This window comes from Eptatretus burgeri, chromosome 6, assembly GCF_056783735.1.
Source record: "Eptatretus burgeri isolate ZD-2024b chromosome 6, Ebu_testis_v1, whole genome shotgun sequence".
In the NCBI taxonomy this organism is placed as follows: domain Eukaryota; kingdom Metazoa; phylum Chordata; class Myxini; order Myxiniformes; family Myxinidae; genus Eptatretus; species Eptatretus burgeri.
In genome coordinates this window covers 68,937,811-68,965,809 of record NC_140966.1, presented here as the reverse complement: position 1 = coordinate 68,965,809, position 27,999 = coordinate 68,937,811, and the positions used below count along the sequence as shown (strand labels likewise).

Genomic DNA, 27,999 nt, shown 5'->3' with positions numbered 1-27,999 from the left:
ATCTCACAAGTTGGGGTTCAAATCCACCTCTTTAAAGAATCAAACTTGGCATACAACTAAAAAATAATAATAGTAATCACACAGAGGCTGCAAGTGTGAATGTTTCTTCTTTACATAAAGTCGTTGCTTACTTTGATTCTTCCTGTCCAGCGAACAAAGTTATTCTGAATTTTAATGTTATTGCTTCCTTCCAATGGCAGCCGAACTGACCAAAGCACTAGAGCAAGCAGCAATAAAATTTTCTATTTACTCTGAAACAATAGCGGCGACTCTGCTGCTCGAAAGGAGCTTTAAATATCAGAACATTTACCCAAAAGGCTTCACATTTAACTGTTAATCATGCTTGTTTGCAAGGAATAACCAATTCCATCCATTGATGTGCAAATGATATCTTCAAAGCAGAGCCCTCGCACAGAAACCAGCTGGTATGTAGCCAGGTGTCGCATCAAAATACAATTAGTCATAAAACAATGCATTTGCATCAGGTCAACCAAATGGAAAATTAATTAAAAAAAAACAAAAAACAAACTTGAATTGCACATTATTTTCACAATGGCTTGGCCTCTCGACGCTTGCCAAGAAGATAGCTATTGGTCTGAAGGATGCTTTGGCCTTTGTGTGAGGTTCACGTCTTTTCAAGATCAGCCCATCACAGAAGTGCAAAAAGGAATAAAGAAAAACAAAAAAAAAAAACAAGTCACCAACATAAAACGACACAAATTTACATGTGCAATATAAATAAACGTTGTTGATGCTTTTAAAAAGGTACACTGAAGAAATGCCCTTGGCAATTTTGGTAGGAATACAAAAAAGGACCACATACTGCACATTAAACATCAAGAGCAAGCACGGCGATGGCAAATACACACGAGATGAAACTGTTGCTCAGACAGATCAAATGTCATGTTGTACCAGGGTGGTGCAGAGCCGACTCACACATTTCAGACCGCTCTTCTTTCTGAGGGGTGGGGTGGGGAACTTTTGGGGTTGTGGGACCATTTTTCTAAGACTGCACTGCAACTGGTGGAGGCCACCTTCCTGATGTTATCTACCATAAATAATAAAATTGCAACCTTTGAACATAAACCTCGTGTGTTTCAATTATCACATATCCAAGTGTCAGTCGGCTCTGCACCACCCTGTATCATGCTTCGTTTCAGGTCAATTTGGATACCAAATATGAAGTTGCATAGTACTATGCAGATCACTCGGAGCAACTGTACATATGACCTGCAAAGAGTCTGGAAGAGGTTGCAACTGAAAAAGAACCCAGCACTTAACTGTGCATTCATTGTAGTTGAACCACATTACCGCAGCAATCATGAAGCAATGCTTTGCTCAGATGTGGTGCTTTCTGTATCAAACGAGGTACAAAACCAAGCTGCATCTCCATCCTGTCGCCTGTCCTCTGTCTCGCAATCTTTGAGTTTCAAATTGGCCTCCACGCTTTCCCAGGTTTGGAGGGCAGATAGAGAATGTCTTGTATGATGAACATTTAAGGGTTTGGTGGCAGCGCACAGTTCAGGAGCACTTGCTGCTCTATGGAGCTCACATTGTGAGTTTGACCTAGTTGGGGATGGAAAGAAAAAAGAAATCAGGACTCAAGACACAGAAACTGAAGTATTGTTATATGTTGGTCAAGTTGAAGAGTCTACCGTTAACTTATGGTGTTGTTGACGAGGTTTCAAAGATGTCAATCAATTACAAACAAGTTGTTTTTGCTTTCCAACTCTACATCTTGACAGTCATGTCTTGCTCTGCCTCGTGCAAGAGCACAAATAAACGACTTTTATAGCTTAATACGACGTACGCAATTTTACGAGATGAATTTTGACAAGTCAACTGCAATATATATTGTTACGGCTGTGGAAATTCGCAGAACACCATAAAGGTCCTTAGTTAGTTATGCCGATAAGTCCGTGTTCAGTTAGATTTCCTCACCGTTATTTAATGGGAATTATCCGTGTGGACAGGGCTGTGAATCTTCAGGTAGCCGTTTTTCTTTGCTATTGTTATTTTGGAACAACCGCTTCCCACAACCCTCAACCACACCACCGCGTTTCCACCTCGGCACACGTTTGCCAGAGGCCTGGCCTTCGGCGAGGGAAAGCAGGCAGCCCCTGTTCCCCCCTTCCCTGGACAAATGGCGTCTCCACGGTGAATTCCACCCTGCTGTGGAAGAAGACAAATGCAGCGACGAGGGAGTGTCCCCGATTTGGTGGGAAAACGCTCCCGGCGAGAAGGTTCCCGCATGTTCTGGAAGGAGGATGGGGCGAAAGCGGAGGGGCGGAGCGTGGGTAATAAAAAGGACGCACGGAGCGTTCGTTCTCTCTCTCGGGCGTTGCCGAGTCTCTATCTCTGTCGTCGCTGGAGTTGTCGCTGCCGCTGGACGCCGTGGAAGGACCTGGGCTGCTTCTACCGGAGCTGCATGAAGATCTGGGCTCGGGTCCGAGTCAGGAGCTTGGAGCAGTCGGTCGGTGGAGGTCCTTGCGTCGCGAGGGAGACGCGGGCTGAAGGCGCAGCGCTGCTGTCGCGCGAACCTGCGCGTGCGTGTGGGGAGAGCCGGAGAGAGCTCGCCTGCCGCTTGGCAAGGCCTGGGCGCAACCGCGGCTACGCTAGCTGCCGTGGGGACGGGACGTCGCGACTCGCCCTATCAAGGCACCACGAGGGTTCAGGTAACCCGCACGGTCTCGTGGGACTCGTTCGATCAGCCAAGTTCCACGCCATAAAGGCCTATGGGCCCAGCCTGACCCCCTTGTCTATGAGGGTGGTCTTTTCTTTGTTTCTTTGTGTGAATTATGTGGCGCCGAGTCCCGACAAGTAGAACTGTTAAGTGCCTGTACATAATTGCTTATAGACGGCCGTAGCACCTTTTGCTTTGCCTTTGTTCTGTATACGTGCATGCTAGTGTTTTGCATTCCTGACTGCATATGTATCCGTGTACAATAAATGTGCTTGTTTAAATGTACCCCGTTTGTCGTGTCATTTTCCCCCATTGAAGTGCCATATTGTTTTTCGGAATACTAGTGGGTTTTTGAATACTGATAATAGAATCGGGTCCGGCGAGGTCTGGCGATAATACCCGCTCGGTTATCCCAGAACGGAACGAACCGCTTAAGCGGTTCATGTCCAAACAGGCCTTCGCCGAGGTACGGTCCCTCGGTAGGTTACCTGCACGAATACTTAGGTATAATCGATATTCGACGATTGACCCTGTCGCGCACGGGTAGAATACCGACTGGGCTGTGGTGTGCGTTGAAGGCACACCCGTGACTGGTTCTCGGCGTTGTTCCGGGAGTCACGACTGAATTGTCCGTTCGGTGGGCGAGCGGCCGTTATTAGTTAACGCAGTCACTCGCACGCCGGGCGGGCGTAGATTCGTAACAAATATATATATATATATATATATATATATATATATATATATATATATATATATATATATATATATATATATATATATATATATATATATATATATATATATATATATATATATATATATATATATATATATATATAGAAAGACCACAAGGGGAAAATCAGAGATGTCAGGATAAGTCAATTTTGAAGAAACTGAAAAACAAAGTTTCAAGACTTTGGTGGACTGTTTAATAACTGTCATATAGATTTCTTTTCCAGTAAAAGGAAGAGTGATCATTGGCCAATCAAATTAAGCATGTAGCATTTGCCAAGCTTCTGTGTTATTTAATTTAAGAACAAAGAACGAATCAATGTTGCAAACTGACATCACTGGTTATTCCCTTTGTTTAATAATTGCCATGCAATTTTAACCCAGGATGTGTAGCAAATTCATGCGTGTTGGTTATTAGCATAGATTACATGACTTTGGTGATCACAGATTATTTTTTTCAAGATTAAACGGTCATTGTTTTTTTGTTTGATTGGTGTTCAACGCCATACTCAAGGGTATTTCACTTATATGACGACGGATTCTCCATTTCTTACTCCGTACTACTTAATATGATGGAAAACCGGGAGGAAACCAAGGTGAAACCACCCCTGCGATACCCGAAGTAACCTCATGTGACTCCCTCATATACCTAAGCAGGTTGATTGGGTGGTGGGTACATCGAATGAGGATGGGTACTCAGACGCGCTAACCATTAAGCCACGGCGTGGGTCCCATAAAAGTCACAATAAAGGTTTGACCAGGCTTGAACCACGATATGCACCAACTACGGAGCCCATGATATCACCAAATAGGCCATTGTAGTGCTCAGAGTTGATGCTGAGAAAGTTTTACAACCTTTCATTTTTTAGTTTCTCAACTCTGAATATTATGGTGTAACAGTTAACATGAATGAAAGGGAGATAACCAGGAGTAAAGCTCTGACAACTCTGGGTTTCTACTTCTTCAGCTTTGACAACACTTGTTTTTTTCATTGCACGGCTAAACTTTATACCATATAAATTATGTGACACCCCTGGTTATTTGTTCAAGTAATATTGTGAGAGGAAACCTTTTGTTGCCAACTATTGGCAGGTGCAATAACCCTGAAATTTATAAAAAGTGACATCTCTGGTTTTCCGCTTGTGGTCTTCATATATATATATATATATATATATATATATATATATATATATATATATATATATATATATATATATATATATATATTTTAATTCCTATGCATTTATTCATTCTTTTTCATAATTGTTATTTCAAAAACTGACTCAAAGACGAACCGTCTTAACAGTCTGCTGTAGTAGCAGTGCTGTCAAGGTGGATTCAGATTTGTTGGTGGGTAGGAATGGTATAGAATTTAGCATTACCCTCCCACCTTGTGTTTGTGCACACCCTATTGGGACTTGTACGACGATGAATACTCCATCTCAGAGTTGGTGCACTTACTTCCAAGTTGCTGAGTATAGGTTCACCTTTTGAGGAAGTTATAAGAAACTACAACTTGGTATGTGTTGAGCAGAGCAATGGATCACAGGTATTTCAAATTTTTTTTAAAAAAAACAACAACTTTGTTTTCTGGTGTTGTGTAGGCTGAAAAAGTAGATATTGACAAAGCAGATGCATCAAGTACAGTATCAAGCCTCTTCCAGAGCTGAATGAACAATCAATAGTCAAAGTGTGCAATGTGTAAAAAAAACAAAACAAGCTCAAATGAGCTAAGATCCTCGTCCTCTTAATGATGATGTCATTAAAACGAATATGACGTCATTGTGATGCATCAAGTTTGCGATAAATTATCTGTGCTAATGCCCAGTTTGATTCCCGCAAACAAAATTCAAACAGCTTGCCTAGTTTCGGAGATAATGGTGTAGGCGATTTCCATTAGCGGCGATATTATGACATCAACTTTTTTCTAGGAAGAATTTCCAAAATCGGAGATGGTTACTGTCTGCGCGTGGGCTTTCTGCATATACATGGCAAGTTTCACGAAGATCCGATGAAAACTCTGGGTTGTGAAACAAAAAAATGTCAAAAAATAGGAATGACGTCATAAAAATTGATATGACGTCATAGTGATGTATCATGTGTGCGGTAGTTCATCTCTGCTAATGCCCTGTTCGATTCCCGCAAACATAGTTAAAAAGGTTGCCTAGTTTCGGAGATAATTTTTTAGGCATTTCCATTCGCGGACATATTTTGACATCACAACTTTTTTTCTTGGAGGAATTTTCAAAATCGGAGATGGTGACTGTGTGTGCAGGGTATTTTTACATGTATACGCCAAGTTTCAGGAAGTTGATGAAAACTGTAGGCTGTGAAACAAAAAAGTCCACAAGAAGATGAAGAACAACAACGTGAGTAAGACTTAGAGATCCTCCACGAGGATCTAATAACATTGACGATAGTAAATGTTAAAGGCCCATTGTTATATATATATATATATATATATATATATATATATATATATATATATATATATATATATATATATATATATATATATATATATATATATATATATATATATATATATATATATATATATATATATATATGTAACAATGGGCCCATTATATAATACAAGCAGACTAAATTTTTTCTTCTTTCCATTACATCATTATTCGAAGAATGCACTCATCCACCCTAACTCGTCATGCATGTACCTCTGCAGTGCCTGGCGGGCTCGGCGGTATATGAAAGCCATAACAGCTTGTGCTTGCTCAGTCATCCAAAGCATATCGTCGGGGACATCTGGGAGCCATTCCAGCAACCTGCAGGAATTAATATACCACAAAACAAGCAGCATGTTGCCAAATGTTTGACATAGAATGAAAGACATGGCAAGAAAGTCAGCAGGGAATCAAGAATTAAAGTATATATATATATATATATATATATATATATATATATATATATATATATATATATATATATATATTGATGAACATGCAGAAAAACTCTCGGCCCAGCTATAAACTGTCATCTCAGTGTTTCACCACAATGCGTTCCATCCCTCGGATGGACAATAAACTGGGTGTCCCGTCTGCTGGCAATCGCTGGTGTACGTTAAAGATCTCACGGTGTCCTTGGTGAAGAGGCGATGATCTATCGCTAGCCCCATGAAAAAAAATTCATATTCCTGCCCGAACCTTAGTTTAACGTCAGGACTGACCGGCCGATTTGTGAAAGACTTCAGCCAAGCTTCCCCTGGCCAACCACACAAGAACATGGAAATAATTGCGGCTGTTGAAGAAGATTGATTAATATACTGACTCAAGCATTTGAGGGGAGTTCAAAGTTTCATGAACTTTGCGCAAAAAGTAGAGTGTAATGTATGTAGATTAATAATTTGAAGATTGTGCGTTTGTAACCAAGACACAATCAAATGTGTTATTAGTTACTTATCCTGGCTATATTTAATGCTCTGCCATTGACTATTCGTCCATAGTGAGTGAGGGGGTGTCAGAGCCCCAAACAGGATGTTTGATCTTTTAGAATAAAGGCCAGAATTTGGAGTTTGATCAGGGCACTGACAATAACTCACCATATCGCCAATGAGACATAAGCCAAAAGATCGTTAATGTGGCTGGTGTTGGCTTAATGGTTAGGGTGATGGGCTTGGGATCCTAGGATCTTGAGTTCAAATCCCACTTGGCTGTTGAATTAATACCAGGTGGGGTTTACTCTGCCTGTCATCCTTCCGAGATCAGCAAAATGAGTGCCAACATGCTAGTATGTATCCTGTCAGAGTGGCGACCCGTCCAGGATTGTGCCCAATAGCCAAGGAGGCTGCTGAGGCAGCACCAACACTTTGGATGGATCGTTAATGTCCACCAACAGTCAATGCTGGCAGATGGATCCTCAACTTACAATCCCACCTGAAGATGCATGCACAGATGCAGCAATCTGCCTGTGAAGCACAAATCTGACAGTTTATTGTCAGGTCAGGAATTGAAACCAAGCTGGACAGCTAAAAGGAAGGTGTGCTAACTCTGCGCCGTCTTGTCAATACATACATTCGGTCAACTACGTGTTTACCCTTCGCCGACAGGTTTAATCAAAAGACAGCATATTGAGCTTCACACATACATATTTCGTGTCTATCTGTGAGTGTCAATGAGGATGTAAAATGAAATAAAAAGTCACCATACTTTATATAATTTGAGAAGTGTCTGTGGGTTTGTTTGTCCTCTATGCATTCCTAAACCCCTTGATGAAATGAGTTGAAAAGCTTGTGGTTGTTATCATGGGGTGCACGAGGGAGTTTAAGTTAGTAAAAAAGAAAAAAATTACTAGCCTGGGGATTCGGGTTGGTGGAGAACCCCAATTCTCCCCATGTAAATGTGCATAATATAGCACCTCTGTGGTTGTGAGGGGGTATTGCAAGTTATTAAAAAAAAACAAAAATCCACTTCTCAACATTAAAAAACCACAGGCATTATCATACTGTCATGTCATACAGTTTGTGTATTTGTTTGACTTGTATGCACTCCCAAACCGCTGGATTGAACGAGTTGAAAACGGGTGGTTGTATTTTCGGTGTTGGATTGAGGAAATTAAAATAAAATAAAAATTAATTAATGCACAACCCTCATGTTTCTGGGTGTGGGAGCACTCCAAGTTTCTTCATCAAAATGTGTATAGAGATCATAAAAGTGGGGGAAATTAACACACCTACAGAGGATATACCAAGGTCCAGATGAAATTTGAAGCACCCTCATGCATGTCTTAGAGCAAGGGGGAAAAAAAAGTTAAATAGTAAAACTTTAATCTTGATAGAGACCAGACTGGACAGCTACACCATCTTCTTCTCCTTCCCTTAATAAGTCCAACAGTACCAAGCTTCTGCTTGGTCAGCCAGGAACCAATCTCAATCACAATACTTCTCCACTTCCCCCATCCTCAACCATCTCTTTCCACTCTCCAACCACATCCACCTAATTAATATCACTCCTCACACAATCTTCCCATCTCAATTGCGGTCTACCCCTTTTCCTCCTACATTGCTCCCTCAACCTATCCGCTCTTTGCCATTCTCTCTTCCTCCATCCACACCAAGTGTCCAGCCCACTTCAGCTGGCTTTTTACCAATCTTCCCATAAAGCTCATTTGTACACCATTCTCCTCCATCAGTTCATCCATCCTCCTTCTATCCACCTTCTTCACTCCCACAATCCTCGTGACCCAAATGTTCTTCCAGGCATGAAACCTCTGTTGTTATCTCTCCGTCAGTGCCACAGTCTCCAGACTGCAAATGTAGGCCTTATCATTTTGAAAATACACGTTTCCTCTGAACTGTTCCAAGGTCAACACAGGCAATGCAATTGCTATTCTCATAAAGCATAATATTTCGGTTTCACATCAGAAAATATTTCCCAAATAAAATTACCAATCAACTCCCTCAAGTTTATTACAATGGCGGCATGACTAATGACAAAAACAGCACCATGAAATGCATCCATCATCATTCTATAAACTCCGATGGGTGCTGTGGAAGAAAAATGATTATATTCATGTATTTTCAATTATATTCACTTGTTCAATTGTTGCTGGTGCTTTATAAATTAAATTTTGGTACGATAGCCAAAAGTCAGTCAATATCAATGAATATTTCAGTAAAGTAGAGTTGTATCTCATCAATTCTGATGTGCTTTTGTCTTACTGAAATACATATAACCAAGACTGGTATCTGCAATGTTTAAATGAAACTGCCCAGCTGCTGAAGAGAAGAACGCCTTGCTGGTGCCTCATTGTCTAGCAGAACATAAATAATTTCGGAATGCTACTGGAGCAAACGTCTATGAATTAAATAATCATTGGCTTTTGGTGTCCGAGGTCTTGCTCACTGCAAATAAACAGGCTGACCTGGTTGTTAACACTGCAAACTTTTGCCATGAGTGTGTTATTCTTTCCCTCCCACCCAAAGTGGCCACGTATTGCAGTTCTGAATTATTTCGCCTAATGCTTATCAGCTCATCCCGTAGTTGAATTGCCAAATGTCTCACCCTCCCATTTTTTGGATGTCAAATGAGAACCAGACAGATTGCTTCGGGCTTCCAGTCAGTGAAGTACATTCGAATGTTTCAGTGAAACATTGAATGTTCTTGCTCCGTATATACAAAATTAAAGATTTTCTTTTGTATGCTGATCCATCGCTGTGAAAATTGAGTTTTTTTTACCCACCACAGTGCACAATACAAATCCCTGAGCTACAGCTTACCGGAGAGTGAAAGACAAAGCTGACTCAATGGGCAATGTGCATGGCAGTGCAGCATAAGAGGCCACGCGCACTGGGTACATCTCAAGAAGTTGTGAAAATATTCCGCTGTTCTCAAGCAACGCATCAGCAAGTGCTGAAAACCATGAAAACCATTTTCCATGAAAACAATCATGGAAAAGTCAATCAAACTCATCGTCTAAACAACCGCAAACACCAAAAAGAACAATGCATCAAATGCTCATTTTCTCCCAAAAAATTTTTTTCACGTGCAACAAACCACTTCTTTGTTTCCCCATTTCATTATTATTTATATTATGGTTCGAGTTTGGACAGTAATTTGTGGCTGTCCTGTTTTGACTGATACACAAATACACCTTTATGAGAAAGAATATATTATTCATACAACCAAATTTATTCACAATATACCTTGATATAAACTAATACCAACACTTGATTAATGTCCAATAAACGAATGTCCACACTTTTCCTTCAAAACCATTGAAATTCTTCCAGACATTGTCAAATAATGTTGTTATAAACTCTTGTGGAATGTTGTTCCGTGCTTCTTACAAGACCTTCCAAAGATCGTTGGGATTCTTTAAAAAAAAAAAAAAACTTTTCCTTTGTCCAAATAGTTCCATACAGCTTCAATCATGGAGCACAGCAGTACTCCATAATCGAGGGATGATACAGGAAAAAAATGGCAGCTCATTCAAATGTGTACACAATGATACGCTCATAATTATATTGAGATCTGGCCTTTGATGGGCCAACTCCATACGTTGAAAGACTCCAGCTTCCTCTTTCTTTTCCAAATAAGTTTTAATTATTCCAGCTGTGTTTTGGATCATTGTCTTGCTGTAAGATCAAGGTTGGACCAATACGTCTTATGCCTCTGGGGATAACATGGTGGATTAAAATTGTTTGTACCTTGCTGCAGTCAATATTCCAACAATTTTAAGCAATTTTCCAACACCACGAGAGGATATGCATCCCCAAACTTGAAATGAACTTCCTCCATGCTTAATTGTTGTCTGTTGCAGTTTTTGTTGCTTCATCTTGTTTACTTTATCAGTTGCAGTTTTTCGTCGTTTCACATACTGTGTTTGATTGAATCTAAATAAGTGAAACATTGACTCGTCCAATCAAAGCACCGTTCGCCATTGTTCCATAGTCTCAATAATTATTGTGCATGTTTTAACCTTAGTCTTGTTCGCTTTTCTCAACAGAGGATTTCTTACTGCAACACATCCTTTAAGTCTTGATTTCAAAAGTGACATTCATACTGTTGATGGATGGACAATGACACCTGAGCATTCTGTCAATTCTGTTGTGAGTTCAACGCTTGTTTTCTTTCTATTCATTAAAGATATTGTGGTTACCACCCGTTCGGCGTGCGGACGACTGCTTCTAGCCAATGGCGGCCGCTCTCGCCCACCAAACGGACAAACCTAGTCGCAGCTTTCGGATCAACGCCGAAATCCAGCTACGGGTGTATCTTTAATCACACCACAGCCTAGTCAACACTCTACCCGCACGCTACAGGGTCCCATCGCCGAATGGTCGATTTACCTAATTAATCGCGCAGGCAGACTACCGAGAGACTGTACCTCAACGGGGCCTGGTTGGAAACGAGCCGCGAAGCAGCTCGCTCCATTTGCGATTTGCCGAGTGGTGTATATCGCCAAGGCCCACCGGATAAGATTCTTTTATCGGCTATTAAAAAGCCAACTATATTCCGAACTCAATTATGGCAGTTCAATTAAGGGAAGAGGACGCAATGAGCAGGTGAACATTTACACAAGGACATTTATTACACACACACACACACACACACACACACACACACACACACACACACACACACACACGTAAGCAGTCATGCAGTCATGTATGCAACCAATGCACGTATACAAGCATGCAGTCATGTATGCAACCAATGCATGTATGGGACAAAACACAAGCAAGAAAAAGAACTACAACCGTCTATTTATTATGTACACACATGCACTTAACAGTTCTACGTAAATACATGGTGCCACAACGTTCATGCAAAGAAAACCCTGGAAAGAAGAGGGCAAGAACTGGGTCTCGTGAGCCTTTAATGGTTCACAGAGCTGTGAAGACCGAAAAAGCTCCGAGAGGCCTCGCTGGTTACCTGCCGCCTTCATGGCGACTCGCTGGGCGCTCCTCGGCGTCCCGTCCACACGGCAGCTGGCGTGACCGCGGCGCAGCCCAGGCCTCGTCGTGCGGCCCGATCGATCGAGCCTAGTCGACAACGCCTCAGAGGAACGAACGGGCCTTTGCTCTTTCAGAGTTGATGCTCTCTCAAGAGCCCGTCTGTTCCTCAGCGTCGTTTGGACTGTCCCAGGGCCCGATCACCTCGGACCGTTATGCCGTTGGTTGGCAACTCCTCTCCGGCCTCTCCCCAGTTCAGCTCGGCACGGCAGGCTGCGCTCCAGGCTCCCGTCTCCTCCGCTCTCTCCAGCTCCTCAGACTGCAGACTCCAGACTGATCCAGCTCCCAACACGGCTCCACACAACTGCGTGCTTGGCGTTTCTGCGCGCCCTTATATTGGGTCCGTGAGGTGAGGTTTTGATCTCCGATCTCTCACCTCTGAACCGCCGCTGGCTCCGCCCCTTTCGATCTTTTGATCCGATTTCGATGCGAAGCTCGGAGAGAGTGGACGTGGCAGAGATCATCAGCCCCACGCGGATGTTGTGAAAATCACCGGTCCCCACCCTAACAGAACCCCTGCGTCTGTCGGTGGCAATGCCGTTCGTGGGGAACTCGCAGTGGCTGGCGTAAAGATGGCGGCGTTTGGAGATGTGGTTTAGGAGATGGCGAGATGTTGTTGTGGTGAAGGTGGTTGTTGTGGAGGTGGTTGTTGTGAAGGCGGTTGTGGAGAAGGTGGAGGTGGTTGTTGTGAAGGCAGTTGTGGAGAAGGTGGTTGTTGTGAAGGCAGTTGTGGAGAAGGTGGTTGTTGTGAAGGCAGTTGTGGAGAAGGTGGTTGTTGTGAAGGCAGTTGTGGAGAAGGTGGTTGTTGTGGAGAAGGTGGTTGAAATGCAGTTGGTCCAAAATAAAGATAGCAAAAGAAAAACGGCTAACTGAAGATTCACAGCCCTGCACACGAATAATTGCCCGTTAGACCTCGGTGGGGAAATCTATCTGAACACAGACTTATTGACCTAACTGATCTCAGGACCTATATGGTGCTCTGTGAATTTCCACAACCGTAACAATATCTTCAAGTATTGCTCCTCCGTGTTCGATGGCTTTTTGGGTTTTCCAATTACATATGCTTCTTTGTACTTGTAGATCATGCGAAGGATACCACATTGAAAATTGAGTGATTTGAGCTATTTATTTCCTTTCATGTTTTTCCTTCTTTATGCAGAAACATTTCTGGTGATCTCCTGAATATTTTGCCCTTTTTAAAAATTTTAACGTAACAGTTAATTCTGATAGATCTGTATTCTGCAGTACAAAAAGTGGGCTTTTGTCTTTATGGATGTGTAAAGAGGTACACCTCATGTTAACGATGAGGATCACCTGAAAATGAGTCATCAATTATATTTGATTGGTAAATGTTGTGGATTAGCTCCGTCAACACTTCATGTGAGCTGCTCAGTGCTCACATATTGTATACTTTGAGTTGTGATCACTGAGTTTTTGAAGATTGTGATCAGTGTGAACTAAAGACTGTTAAATGACAAGCTTGGTTTCTTCTCACCTAAACTAAGCTAAGCTGTTTTAATAGGTCAGCATTTTTTATCATGCTAGAAAAACACCAGTGGATGCTTTGAGTAAAGTGTTGATAGTTATACCATACATATAGCTATTGTAACTCCTGAATGCCTAAGATATTTACACAGCTATATATATATATATTGTTGTGGGCCGGGGATCGGTGGTGAGAACGACCACGAGGTGGGGAAAGCTTGTGTCGTCTCCCACCAATCTCCCCCGAATTGTACGCCGTCACTCGGATAACTCCGCGAGCCGGCGGGTCGATTAACTGACCGTGGTCGCCAATATCTCAACCGCGTAGCGTAGGGTCTATTTGTCAACAACCAATTTACCGAATAAATTACGCGATTTCGACTACCAGGGAAACCATGCCCTCGGCACATCTTGCTCGAACCGGGTCACTCTACCAACTGCGGTGGAGTTCCAACTACCAACTACCAACTCCGGTTCGGGTGCAGCCGAGCGGAAACTGCCAAAGCCGTGCCCGCTGGAATGAACGGATTATCGGGAATAAAAACCCGGCTAAACTCAGATCCAAACCATGCTGGACCAATTCAAGAAGGGACGGAAATGAACTGGGAACATTTCTAACAAGTTTTATTTGCAGTAAATGAAGACACAACGCAAGACAACCCGAATATGCAAGAAGTATTTACAATGATCCAAAAACACTTCTTCAGTTATACTTACAAGACAGGCCCACACGCAGACACACACACAAAATGAAAACAAACCCAGAGTCTTTATTGGACCCTCGCAGCCATGGAGAGAGACAAGCTGGGGGTTTGAGTTGGGTGGGTACCTGGCCGTCGGAGGGAAAGGAATACTCTGCAATGCGGCAACTGCCAAAGGTCGTCAGTTTAGTCCCAGTCGCACGTGTGGGACTCGTGGCCGAGCTTGTTTGGCTCATAGTCGGGGTCAAAACCAGCCAAGAACTCCTCGTAACAGCCACCGTGAACAACTGGTGCTTCAGCCACCGTGAACAAAACTGGCCCCTCGCAACCGCTGCTCATAACCACACAAGAACTCTCGTCCACAGAACTTCTCCTTTCACTCCACACAGCCCTTGCACCTCTCTTCCTTCCTCAGATGCTTCCCTCTCTTAAATACCACGAGAGGGAAAAAAAAGAATGCCTTTGTACGGGGCGGAGTTCCGTGAAGCACGCGACAGTGTCCACCTTGATTGGACAGGGTTCCACGGCATGCCTTTCCAGGGCGGGGCCTTGGCCCCTGCCGGGAAACCCCAGCCAGTCTTCCACGCAGGTTCATACTTGACGAGTAACAGTATCAATGTTGCACAGGCGGTCGTGCAAGAGTAACGTTTGTGGAAGCGGCAAGGAACGGCTGCAAGACCCTGCCTTGGCAAGTCAGAGTGCTTGGAGACAGCGGGTGGGTAGTGGATCGTGATGGGGAATGGAATGGTTGTTTGTTGATGTAAAGATTTAATAACCGAACTAAAAGGAAATCGCAACACACACCCCTTTGGTTCTCCCACTCGACAAAAGGAAAGGGCTCTGACTACACACATACTTATCGACATAACTGACTTTTGGGACATCTGTATGTTGAATGCAAATGGTTTCCAGATCCGTAACAATATATACAAAATTTTTGTTTGTTTCTATGTTTGTGATGCTACTCGTTTGAGCTCCCAAGGATAATCACCACAATGCACCCAAATTTTAAAAGTCATTTTCTCACAATTCATAACTTGTAAACACATGAACTACCTGTCGCCACTTCCGTGAGGTTAGATCCTTATATACAATGCTAAAAAGCCCAATTCTTTTCAGATACCGATATAATTGGTGAGATGACGTCGAGAAATACCGAATCATCAAATATGGTATCAGATGTGAAAAATAACTTTGACGTTACAAGGATCGGTAAGATTGGCGAAGGTGTCATGTGACCTCTCAAATATGCACGAATCATTCAAAAACAAAAAAAAAAAAATTGTACAAACACAACCTATAGATCGATTTAAAGGAAATTTACTGCTCATATAACTCCATAGCTCTCAAGGAGGAAAAAAAAGAGTTTGTAGAAAACAAGGTTAGTACTTCAGCTAACTTCACCAAATATACGTCCTATAGTTGAAAACAAGCAATTTTGATGTTTATACCTATATAGCTGTTTAGAGCTTCACTCTTTTACACCCTTTATATCAGACACCCATGAAACCATTGAGGCTCCTTCGACCCTTTAAGACATGTGAAAACCCTTTGGACCCCCTTTACACCCATTTAGACCCTTTTGAGACTGATACACCTTCCACCCTTTCCAGACCTACAGTATAGACTTTTTAAGACCATGTGGACACTTCAAAATACATTTTGCTCTTTTGCCCTTCGACCCGTTTAAGGTCCTTCGATCCATAAAACACTTTAGACTCCTTAGACGCTTTAGGCCGCAAAGATCCATTCGACCTATCAGGCCTTTAGACCCTTTTTGACCTTCTAACACCCTTAAGGCACATTACACCGATTGGAAAAACGAAAAAATAGTTTTTGATCACAACAAAATGCTGTGAGAAATACCGAATGGAAATTGCCAAAAGCAAAGCTATGGGGAATTAGGTGCCTGGAGGTGGGCGGATGGCATGGAAAGAACTTTGTTGATCTACGCTGAATTCCCGTTTCTACCAATGCACGCAAAAAAAAATTGCCCGTTTCAGTCGAGGCATCTATGAACCACAGTCTGCCGGATACCCTGCAAGTTTACATATATAAAACTTGTTCACGAACAACCAATTTGAAGACATTGCTTAGAAAGAAAATTCATTTTCATTTCTCAACAGTGGGATGTAAAAGTTATCCCCGTCATCCACACCTCTCCACCATCCTCCAAACCCCTCCATCTCACACTCTCAAGATAATTTACCTTTCTGTAAAGCATGTGGCAAGCTGTCATACAGACGAGCTTCAAAGGTTGAAATCTGTATTTGCTGCTGATGACTATAACATTTCGATGACATTTCAGCATCAAGGAAGTCATCTCCCATCAAATCACTTCTCGTGTCCTTCATACACACCAGCCCTGTTCGGCTTGTTATAAGGGCTGTTCCAGAACTTGGAGGAACAAGCAGATCTGCACAACAAACGGACAGTAATAAATAAACATGAAATGTAAAGTGCTTTGTCCTGACTATCTTTTCGAGATAAATAATGCTCCGATGTCATTGCAGACCATGTGTTATGCTGAGCAAACTACAAAATAACGTTTATCCACAAAGTCACTGAAGACCATTGGCAAGCCCAAAGATGATGTTGAGGCACAGGGCTTCTCCTTCTCAACTCAATCACCAGCAGATTGGGGGCTTCTCCTTTTATTATTATTATTATTATTATGATTTTTCCAACCCAATGCAGCTGCTGCATCACCAGCTCTATGCATTCTGCAACTCAGCTTGGTTCAGGTAGTTCATAAAACACATTACATATCTGTCTATCTAAATCCAGACTGACAAATCATCTCAATTTTTTTTTTGTGTGCTTTTCTGTCGTCTGTGCAATAGTCTTTCAGTCCTCCACCTCCATCTTCTCTGCCATTTATGGTGGCATTCATCTGATGTTTACTTCTGAGTTTTTTTCACTTTTCCCATGAAATAAGCCTCATCCATTCCCGAATGTATGGGAGAGGCGATTGTGTGTGTGTGTGTGTGTGTGTGTATGTGTGTGTGTGTGTGTTCGCGCACAGTTCGACAGAGTTGTATAATTTAACCATCACATCTTGACGTCAAATTTGACCACACCCCGATTTGGGAACTTGACTGCGGATCATGTGCAAGATTATGAATGTGGATTGAATGCACTCATTCCTGAGGGTGTGATTATCCACACCTTGACCTACTGTAACCTATATCGTTAATTCTAAGGTGTTTAAAAAAAACAAACACTCAGCTTTCCGCAGCAATGAAATCTGGTTATAAAGTTTTCATTCAAGACGCATTTGATAAATTATTATTTTTTTTTTAAAGGTGTTTTTAATCTGCAAGGGAGTCACGTATAGCAGCTTGCTGTGTGAAAAGGGTCTCATAAACAAATACCCCGGCGAGGCTCAGCATTGTGCAATGATCCGTCTTGTTCCCTCTGTTTTCCCTTTCCTGTTTACAGTATGTATAACAAACCATGCGCAACGGTTTTTTTTCATAAATATGTTCCTCACAACAATTACAAACATTTATTGAACAGTCACGGCTTTCTTAAGGCACTACAATCACATTTATCGGATTTTGTGAATTACACCAATTCGACAACACCCTACACTTAACATTACTTAATCGCAAATATCACTGGTGGACGCACGCACGCACAGTAAAAATAAACACCAGAGTGAGTAAATGAATCTGCGGGTAATGTATACAGGGTTAGTGATTAATAGAAATGATCACAGGTAATTATCGGAGGCGAGGTATGTCTAACAGATTATTATAGTTTGAACAAATCAGTTTTGAGGAAAATTCTGGAGTAAATGTGCTGGAAGATTTTATCTTCTCACGTCTCTGCTGTGTGCCCCAGGTTAGTCAAAAGTTAATAAAATAATTACTTGTTTGTATTACTTCAGCAATCTGTGGCCTCCACACGACCTTAGCAAGATTATATCAAGATATTTGGGTTTAATATGAAGACAACCGTTTTACACCATGGCGATTAAAAATAGTTTTAAAGATCACTCACTCTGTTTGCTCGAGTTCAAAGCTAATTATTTGGAACAACACAAAGATTGTCTGCTAATGGCTACCTTACAGCAGGATACAATGTTCCATTAATGAGACAGCAGTGGAACAAAGTGACACACTTGACCCAAAAGTAGCAAATAATTTTTCAATGTGCCTCCATATGTGGCAAGGTTCAGACTCCAGTAACCCAAACCAAGCTGGCACTGGCTTTGTAACACATCTACGAGCGAGTTATGCTGTGGCAGGGTGCAGAACCAGAATCGACTTGCAGCTTCTCGTTAAAACAATTAATCCAACTTGATTTATTTATTTCCACAAGTGAACAAGCAAAAAGACAAAATGTCATAGTCCCCCCGTCGTATTAGTAATTTTGCTGTCCGAGAAATGGTCGAGGAAGTATTCAACATCGGGGGTTTTTTTTTTTTTTAAACAACTAAAATGGCCGCCAGTCGGCCATCTTTGACTGCATCATGAAACAAAACGATGTGCATATGTACACCATCATTTGTTGTCTTTCTGCCAAGTAAGATTAAAATCGGTCCGTGTACCTCCAAGATATGGTTGCGGACGCACGCACGCACGCACGCACACAAAAATCGAGACCAAATCCATGAGTCCCCATTTCAGATGAAGTCAAACGGGGGCTAATAATCTGTGTAAGCCAGTGGATGAACATAACATGATCAAGTTGCATTACAACTGGGGATAGTTTCGTCAAAACTTCGAGTTTGATTTGTGCCTTCAAGATCACACATTCAACCATTTGACAGTATGCGATGCCACCGAGAGTAGATTTGTGTGCGAGGGCAGACCAAAAGTGCAGGCACCAACCTCGACCTGTTAAATTTTAGCAAAAATACTTCCATGCACGATTTTATCATCGCAAAGTTAGAATCACTTCGGTAACACCAACTCTGTACCAGTTTAAGTTCAACACTCGAGAGGATGAGTTTATGTCATCTGTCCTGAGTCCTTTTACTGTGAAATAAGTTTTGATGAGCTTGGGTTTATTGAATGATGGCTCAGATGACGCAACCGTGTTTTATCGTAGACAAACTATCCCAAAATGCTGTACAACTTTATTGCTGAAAATGTCCACTTTTAGAGCACCACTGCAAAAAAAAATCAAACATGTTGGAAATGTAACATTTGAACATTGTTCAGAAAATGTTGACTTCACCCAGTAAAATTTGATCCATACGTGTCATTAAAAAAAAAATGTTCAACTTTACCCGTTCACAATTTGTACTTACCATTATTGTGCAGGTACTGCAACGCATCATTGTACCCTTGTTCACACAGGTCACCCAACGACTGCAAGACAAAACAACATGGACATTACAAGGCACGAACATCAGGCATGCCGGAGAGATGCATCCTGAGCAAATCCAAAATGCACCTCGTTCTACATCCCGATCCCTCTTGTATACCGTTTCAACTTGTACCTGTGGGTTTGGAGGAAAAAGGGCTCGTGAAAATCGACACAAGTTTGCCAGGCTACACTGGATACTCGTGTTCTTAAATCGAAGCTCGAGGAAGCTGGAAGAAGGGTCTTGAGGGCAGATGTCGCTTTCACCACTAAACGGTGATACAATGATCGTGTTCCGGAGGGCGTATTGAGGAACATTGTCACTGAGCCCTCCATCTACATAGCGCTGTACACATGGGCATGGATAAAGGGAAGGGGGAGGGGGGGTGACACAAACACAATAATAATATGAGTTCACTTACAAGGAACTTCAACTCAAGATGATGCCATTTGGTTTATCAAAGCCTGCGCTATGATTTCCAACCTATGGCTCTTTGTCCATTCTCTATCCTTCTTCAATGCTGAGCATCAAGCAAGAACACAGCACATAGCGTTTTTAACGTCTTTGGTACGACTCGGCCGGGATTCCAATCGCCGAGCTCCCAGACCCAGAAACCCAACCATTATGCCACAGAGTCTGGGTAAGAACAATTTATTTTCATCCGTGTGTGTGTGTGTGTGTGTCACACTACTCCCCCTACAGTTCTCAGCTGATTACATCCAGACTTGCTACATAGATCAGCATGACCCCAATTCATGTATCGGGGTGTTTTTATCTTTGCCAGAAATTTACAAATTTCTATGTAAATGTGCATCATGTCGCACCGCCTCCAGATTGGGGAGGGTATTACAAGTCTTTACCATTTACAGTACAGTATTCCTGTCCCCACGTTTTTCAGTACAATGAGGCGTTTTGAATTATAATCAGTAGGTATGTTTTTGCTTCATGCAAATGACCCTAGTTTTTATTTTATTTTCAGGAGCGGATTGGGCAGCTGGCAGTTGCCTATACACCGCCCAGATAAAGGTATGCATCAGAAGAATTGCTTGGAACAAGATCGCCTGTAGGACAGGTACTCTGCTCATAATAATAATAATCCGAGTGACTTTCATACTGCGTGAGAAGCAGAGGTAGGACATCGGTGGTGTTCATGACGATGTCGTGAATATTTCCAGAGATGAGAGTGTACTCTGGCCAGGTCACAACTCCATCAATGATGTTGCTGAAGTCGCCCTCAGTCAGAGGGAAAATTTGGAATTTGGCCAGGGTTTGAATGCACAATTGCCGATTTTGTTTATATATATATATTTTAAAGGTACTGTGGAATTTTTGACATTCACAATCAAAAGCTGGCAGGTGGGACGGCCGTCTCCACAACCCTTCAGAAAGACCGGGTGCTGAATGATGCAATGCATTGAATGCAGAACTCTCGGATAACAGTTTCTGGTTTGGTCGGGAGTCATGCCATTACCTTTAGGTAAAATGGACGAATATATTTAAGCAATGTTTTCCGATCGGGTAATATATTTGATTTCATTGTGCATTAAACAATTGGTTTGGGTACAGTACTCAAGTTATGTTGTCACGACAAAGCAAAACAAAAACAAATAAATAATATATCCTCGGAGGGACTTTTTTTGTCTTGGAACCATGGAATTCCCGTGAATCTTGTTTTAAATCCTACGGATCTGTGATATCAATGGCGTTTCCCAATGCAATGTCGACAGCCATCACGCGAGACCCAATGATATACAAGAAATACTAAACAAATAATGTAGAACAAACGTTGCCTGTGCCTTTATACTCCAGTGACTGGTGTATTCTTGTATTCATTAAACAACATATCACTTTGACTTGCTACATCGTGTTGACACAGCAATCTCGGCATCGTTGCTCAATTTGTTCCACTAGTCACCTGACTGCACCACCCCCACTTCTTAACGCATGAAGGACCAAGACACACACATACCCCTCAACTTTGAAGTGGTGTATCTCTGATATTTTAGATTACTTTATCATTACATTGGAAAACATTGGAGCCAATACTGGGCATAAGCTTTTGTCGTTTCCATGATTTTTCTTTCTTGATTCGGAAAAACTTGCATTTTTCATCGTGCATACTCTTGAATTTGAATCCTTATTCGGGATTATTAGAGCGAAACTAATAATAAAATGGGACTTACGGTATACATGAAAATTACTTTCAAGATGCTTGTGGTCTCTGCACAACCCCTGCCTTCCCGTTTAATGGCACATTTGTTATCGACAGAGCAAGCGACTTAACCATAACTGGAGTTAACTAAGTTTTCTACCAACACTTTAACTCTCCCACACCTAACAGTACTCATTCCTGTAATCAGTCACCCCGAGAAAATCAAAATACTACGAATTGACAACCATAAAAATACCTTCAAGAATCATTAACAAACATAAAAATAAAGGCTGAGGAACAGAAAATTAAAAATATATATAATAAAAAAATAACTGCATCGTTTTCATAAAGATAATAATGCACTTTAGTATTTTTGACATTTTGTTAAACTGTAATTTATCTTAATAAAAATTTTAAATTAGGGGGTGGAGGGGGGGTCATTTAACGAAGCCTACAAATTGTTATGACTTGGAAAACAGCATTCTGTATACGGTATATTGTTAGAACTCCTCACCCTCTATACAACAGGATATCTCAAAAAAAGGTATGGACAGATTTGAACAAAACTTGGTGGACAGGTTGGGTGTGTGACAAGGACAAATCAATTCAATTTTTGTGAAGCTCCAGATCTGGATTCAGATACTAGAATTTTTAAAGTGATTGAGAGATTGGGCTAAAAACGATATACGGTAGGATATTGTTTGTTTGTCTATGAGCAAGATATCTCAAAAAGTTATGGACAGATTTGGGTGATGCGTTTGGATGTGACACAGCCACAGTAGAAACTAGAAGGGTACTCGGTAGAGCGCATACCTCCACCACGTAATGCCTGATCCATGAGAACATATCGGGCCCAATAATTTTTTGAAATATCATGCTATACAGCACTATATCATTTTTGGCCCCATCTCTCAATGGTGAAGAATCACTTTGAAATTAAATAATTCTCATATCCAGATCTGGATCTTCACCAAAATGTAATCAATTCTTCCTTGTCACACACCCAACATATACACCAAGTTTCATCCGAATTCGTCAACAACGTTTTGAGATTTCATGCTATATGTCGTTTTAGCCCTATCTCTCAAAGGTGAAAATTCACTTAAATTCTAGTCGTCGGATTCACATCTGGATCTTCAACAAAATCTCATCAGTTCGTCCTTGTCGCACACCCAACCTGTCCACAACTTTTTGAGATTGTCTGTTTGTCTGTGTACAGGCTAACAGACAGAAAGGGGTGAAAAGATAACCTCCTTCACCTTCAATGGCAGAGGTAATTATAGCACAAGAGATGCAAAGAAAGGATGTGTTGTGGTAAATGTTTGGTCCTTAGTCAACACAATAATACTGTAAAACAAAATGTTGTGCAAAAGAGCAAACGCACAATAGGAGGTGCTTACGAACTCACCACTCCGCGGAATGCTGGGGGTATGAGGCCACAATAAATAGGGACAAAGCAACTGCATAATAAGACCTGAAACACAAGGCAGATTGGGCTGCTTAGTCGAGTTGCTTCCTGCACAGGTACAGCTATTAATCATACAATCAAAGAGAGCTCTGAGAGCACCTGCCACAGTTACCAAAGCGATTAGACCAGTGTTTCTCAACCTTTTGTCCCACGCCCCACTTTGATTTTCAAAAAAAAATCGTACGCCCCACCATGATTGGAGACACGACAGTATACAGTGCTCCCTCGCTATATCGCGGTTCACTTTTTGCGGCTTCACTACATCGCGGGTTTTCAAATTTCAGATTTAATGCTCTTCTTGGCTGTGCAGTACTACATTCATCTCATCATCGTCATCTTCATCGTCATCAGTACTGCACAGCTATCATCATCATAGGTCAGTACCCACAAAATATGTTTTTTTTATATTTTATAGTACAATATAGTATTTAAAAAAATATTTTTGGTCTTTAGCTTTGCAGCCCCATGAAGTCGCATTTCCGATGAAACTTTTTTAATAACTGATTAAATGTGTGAGGGGACGGTTAATAAGAGTGTGCGGATGCTGTATAATGGTTTAAAATGTGTTTAAATAATTAAATATGTGGTTTCTACTTCGCAGATTTTCACCTATCGCGGGTGGGTCTGGAACGCATTAACCGCGATAGGTGAGGGAGCACTGTATATATGGAATTCCCTTTGACGAAAAGTGAGTCATCGTGACGTAACAGCGTTGAATTGATCTTGGGCACGCCTTACCGGCGGATTGGCTAACAATGGCGCGGCGAAGCAGTTTTTAGTTATGACGCCATGAGGCATCAGTCGCAGCTTCAGACTTTTGAAAATTTGAAAGATGCAAAGCTATGAAAGCGATCATATATTGATTCGTTAATTCTGAATCCTCATGCCCCACCAAAATATTGCCACGCCCCACCTTGAGAAACACTGGATTCGACTGTACATTTGATCATTTCTGTGCAAATTTAAAGCCAAGAAAAATAAAACAATCAAATTCCTTATTTTTACTCCCCTCATCTTAATACCATCCAGTAATCCTTCGTACACTCAGCAGTCTTTAATAAATGGTAATCTAAATCATAGTACTGGACAAAAAAATGGCAAACGTTTTCACCCAAATCACCCACCTTCCTTTGCTCAAAATGCCCTCTCAACTTCCCTTCATCCCTCCTCCAGTATTCATCTCTTGTATCCCAACTTTCCCCATAACTTTATTTCTGAAAACAATTGCAACCACCCCCCCCGCCCCCCAAGCCCCCTTCATTCTTCCTTTGGATATGTAATATCATATGAAGATAACCGTTTAAAAAAGTACCAGACTGGTACACACCTGAATAAGCTCTTCCTTCGAAGAGAAATCAGACACCAGTACATTCTTGCCGTCAGATACTCGAGTGAGCGATATACAAAGCTTTCCAAAGACGCGCTCATGTGCATCCTCGGGAAGAAGCCTCCTGAGACCTGCACGGATGATCTTGATGATGTTAAAAGAAGGATGCATCGGCCCCAGGATACGTCGTCGAGCTTCCCGAGCCAGTTGCATGATATCAGAACAACACTGACCTGTTGTGGAGGAGAGGGGGAGATAGATGACCAAACAATACATAGTTATTGGTCAAGAGAGGTTAAATAATAAATACTGAAGTCACCTTTCTTTCCTTGCATGCAAACTTCACTGGTGAGAAGTCTGACTAAGAACTGTGTGTCATGAGGCAGAACGATTCGGTCTCATCATACAGAGTAAGAAGAGTGAAGGAACAAGGAATAAGAGAAGAGCATGTAAAACGAGAACGGCACTCAGTAGAATGCATCTAGCTCTGCCAGGCTGAACAGTTTAGGTTAGTTTTGTATCCCACCGACAGGCCAGATCTGCATCTGGAGCTTCACCAAAATCGAATCGGCGTGTTGTTATCAACTAACCAATTCATCCACCAAGTTTTGTCATCATCCATCCACAACATTTTCAGATCCAGTATCATGTCCCTTCTCTCAATGGTGAAGGATCACTTGGAAAATAAAAAAAAATTCTGGTATCCACATCCAGATTTGGATATTCAACAAAGTTATGTGTTGTTGTTGTTGTTGGCCGGTCACCTACAGCCACAAAAATATTTCAGGACGATTTGCTTGAAAACGGTGGCGAAAATTCACGTGACAAACAGGGTCCGGATCCAGATGTTCACCGAAATCGAATCAATTTGGCCTTTTCACACACCCAACCTGTCCACCAATTTTCATCTGAATCCGTCCGCATCTCATCGATACATCAACAACAGATCGGGTGAAAACAACCTCCGTCCACCTTCAGTGACGAAGGAAACCATGGGGGGGGGGAGGGGGTGAATTAATTAATTAGTAACAGCAGTGACCCAAAAACAATGTGATTGATGCGATGGTTGGTGGAGCTGTTGGGATGCGACAGCCACACCAATTCCAGCATAGTGCTTATGTAATAAATATACGAGCCTTTGTGAAATCACCGGAGCCAGAAAGATCTCAATATAATGACATAATCACAACGCAATGTTATATTTTCAATCTGAGGTCGACGAAGTTCGACTGTAATTAGCTGTGACAGTGTTGCCTATTCCTGAACATAATGACATCAAAGAGAGGGTAAGACGTGCATCGTTACAAAACCTCGTTTCCCAACGGTGGACGGCGATTTCCGATTGACACAGACGTGCAAGACGAGAATAACTTTGCAGCGATTTGTTATCCAACTGCAGCCACCGAAATGATTACGCAAATAAAAATCGCCGTTAAATCACGACATCAGTCCACAAAAAAGGACATTGGATGGTCTTAACAAAAATGCAGGAGACAACGAGGTCCAAACATTTAATGGGTGGACTTGCAATTTTATTACTGGGAAATGAGACACAATCTACGATATCAAAAGTCTTTTTGCAAAGAAACCCATGGATTTCAATTTTGTAAAGCAGGAAGTTCATCAGATTGGAGTTTAAATGCACTTCATGATATTTTTCCCAATCAAGGTAAAACCTGTGAACGTTCCCAACGGAACTGTTGCCTCGTGATACGAGAGCTTTTATCCTTCCTTTCCCTCCAGTTCCTTCGTCATGGGGAGGGGGGGGGCATCAAAATTGCAACGACATTTGAAAAATGTTTTAAACGGAAACGTAAACCGACGTCTACAAATGTCTGTTCTGTACATAATACATACTGGACAGTACAAGCTCAACCAGGAGTCATCATAATCAGAATCAAAATCATCAAGATTAAGAAGCCTGGTGTTGGCTTCACGGTTGGGGTGGCTGGCTTAAGTTCAAACCCCTTGACTACCGTTGAATTAACACCAGGTGGGTTGACTGAGCCAAAAAATCTGGAGGTCATTAAATCGAGTACCAGCTTACTGGTAACGGGGCATTGCATCAGCGGCACAGCCGCACACCTAGAAAGTGATGCAAGCAAGCAGCCAAAGGTTGCATACAGATAGATAAAATAATCAAGATACCAAACTCTTTACAGAGCGTCGGTGCTGCCGAAGCAGTTTATTGGTAAGGTTTACGCGAGGTGGATTGCCAGTGCCTTCCCAGCACAGTCAAGGTCAGATCTTGAAATGTGTTCAGGGCGATAGCTCACCTACTCTTCATGGAAGTCCCCGTGGGACTCGTACACAACTCACCTTGCATACGAAACACCAGGTTGGCAGTTTATAGCTCGGTCGAGCATCAAACCATCTTTCCAGCTGAAAGGTGAACATCGGCTATCCTAAAAACCCGTACAAGCCTTAAATCAATGTAAAAAGAAGATAACACCCTGAAGCACTTGGAATTTGGATACAAACCGGCTGAGTCTCTGGTTGCGCAGAATGCTGAGAAGAAAATTCTGAAGTTGTTTGTTTGCTTCCACTGTTTGTCGAGGTCTCTTTACATCAAGAAGCAGCACAGAGTTAAAACTTCAGCAAAAACAGCACAATTAACCTTTACTTAAAAAAAAAAAAAAAACAATTGTGGCAAATGAGTTCATCATATTGTTTACTCGTTAATGAACAATTTCCTTTTCACACGTTCTCCTCTCCTCTCCGAGAAAGGTCTTTGTTTTTGGCCAACGTACGAACATAGCGTGACAGTAATCAAGGCCATCGAATCATGGAGCTACACATGTCACCGCCACCTTTGGCATACAAAACTACCAGTTACCCCCCAAACTCCAACAAGTCAAGCTTTGTCCTTTAATAACCCCGAGCATGTCGCAACGTCCAAGCCATTTAGACCCCGCCCTCTATCAATCCCCGCCCCTCGGCTCGTCCAATAGGAAGGCGTCGCGCGCTTCCATCAGCGCTTCGGCCAATGAGCGCGCAGCCATGAACGTTTCGAACGCGGGAGTTTGGACTGTGGACTGCAGTGCAAGTTCAGGACGACGACGACGACGCGGTTAGTTAGTTAACTAGTTAGATAACTAGTTAGTTAGTTAACTAGTTAGTTAAAGGGTTTGATAAACATTATGCAAGACTGCGTCGCGTGCATTATGGTTACGAGTTACGACCTCGTATAAATGTAATAAAATAGATCACAGCCGATACATTGATCTCACCCCGTAACAATGTCATTACATATTTATTTAATACGTACTCAAGTTAAACCCGGTGTTTAAAGAACTTGCGCAAATATAACATTGTGAATTAATCATTGTACTTTAAATGGAGAGAAAAAGTGAACGAGTACGGGTCTCCACGTCCACCGCCGACCTTCCGCGGCACTCACCCAGGCAGACGCCGCACACCAGCGAGGTGGCAGCCAACGCACCAGCCGACGCGCCGTAGATTTTGGAGGCTCCTTCGATCAAGTGAGAAGCTCGCTCCCGCAGACAGCTCGCCACGCCGATGTGGTACACCCCGAGAAACCCGCAACCTGCGAAAGAGATGTTCCAACCGAGATCGGCGTCAGACATGGCTCACCCCCCGAGGTTGCGCGCTCGCTGGTGAACTGGAGACTTCGGGGGAGGAGGGATGTGAGCTCAACTGG

At 42.1% G+C, this 27,999-nt stretch overlaps 1 protein-coding gene across 1 annotated transcript; it reads right to left on the bottom strand.

Annotated features, from left to right (window-relative positions):
- Positions 1-16: 16 nt before the first annotated feature.
- LOC147024999 (patatin-like phospholipase domain-containing protein 2) lies at positions 17-27,999 on the bottom strand. Its single transcript, XM_085885537.1, has 9 exons — positions 27,739-27,999; positions 24,339-24,571; positions 22,952-23,017; positions 19,527-19,736; positions 19,335-19,395; positions 16,284-16,490; positions 9,651-9,783; positions 6,094-6,201; positions 17-1,566 (listed from the first exon to the last, which is right to left on the bottom strand). The coding sequence occupies exons 1-9, from the start codon at positions 27,923-27,925 to the stop codon at positions 1,320-1,322; spliced, it is 1,452 nt and encodes a 483-aa protein (XP_085741663.1). The 5' UTR covers positions 27,926-27,999; the 3' UTR covers positions 17-1,319.

Bases quoted from the DNA above. Each gene is read 5' to 3' on its own strand.
- LOC147024999 (XM_085885537.1), bottom strand. From the start codon at position 27,925: ATGTCTGACGCCGATCTCGGTTGGAACATCTCTTTCGCAGGTTGCGGG. The intron at 19,737-22,951 runs GTGAGTTCGTAA...CCATGTGTACAG, and splicing joins CCCCAGCATTCCGCGGAGTG to CGCTATGTAGATGGAGGGCT. The intron at 6,202-9,650 runs GTAAGCTGTAGC...TAATTCCTGCAG, and splicing joins GCTTTGTCTTTCACTCTCCG to GTTGCTGGAATGGCTCCCAG.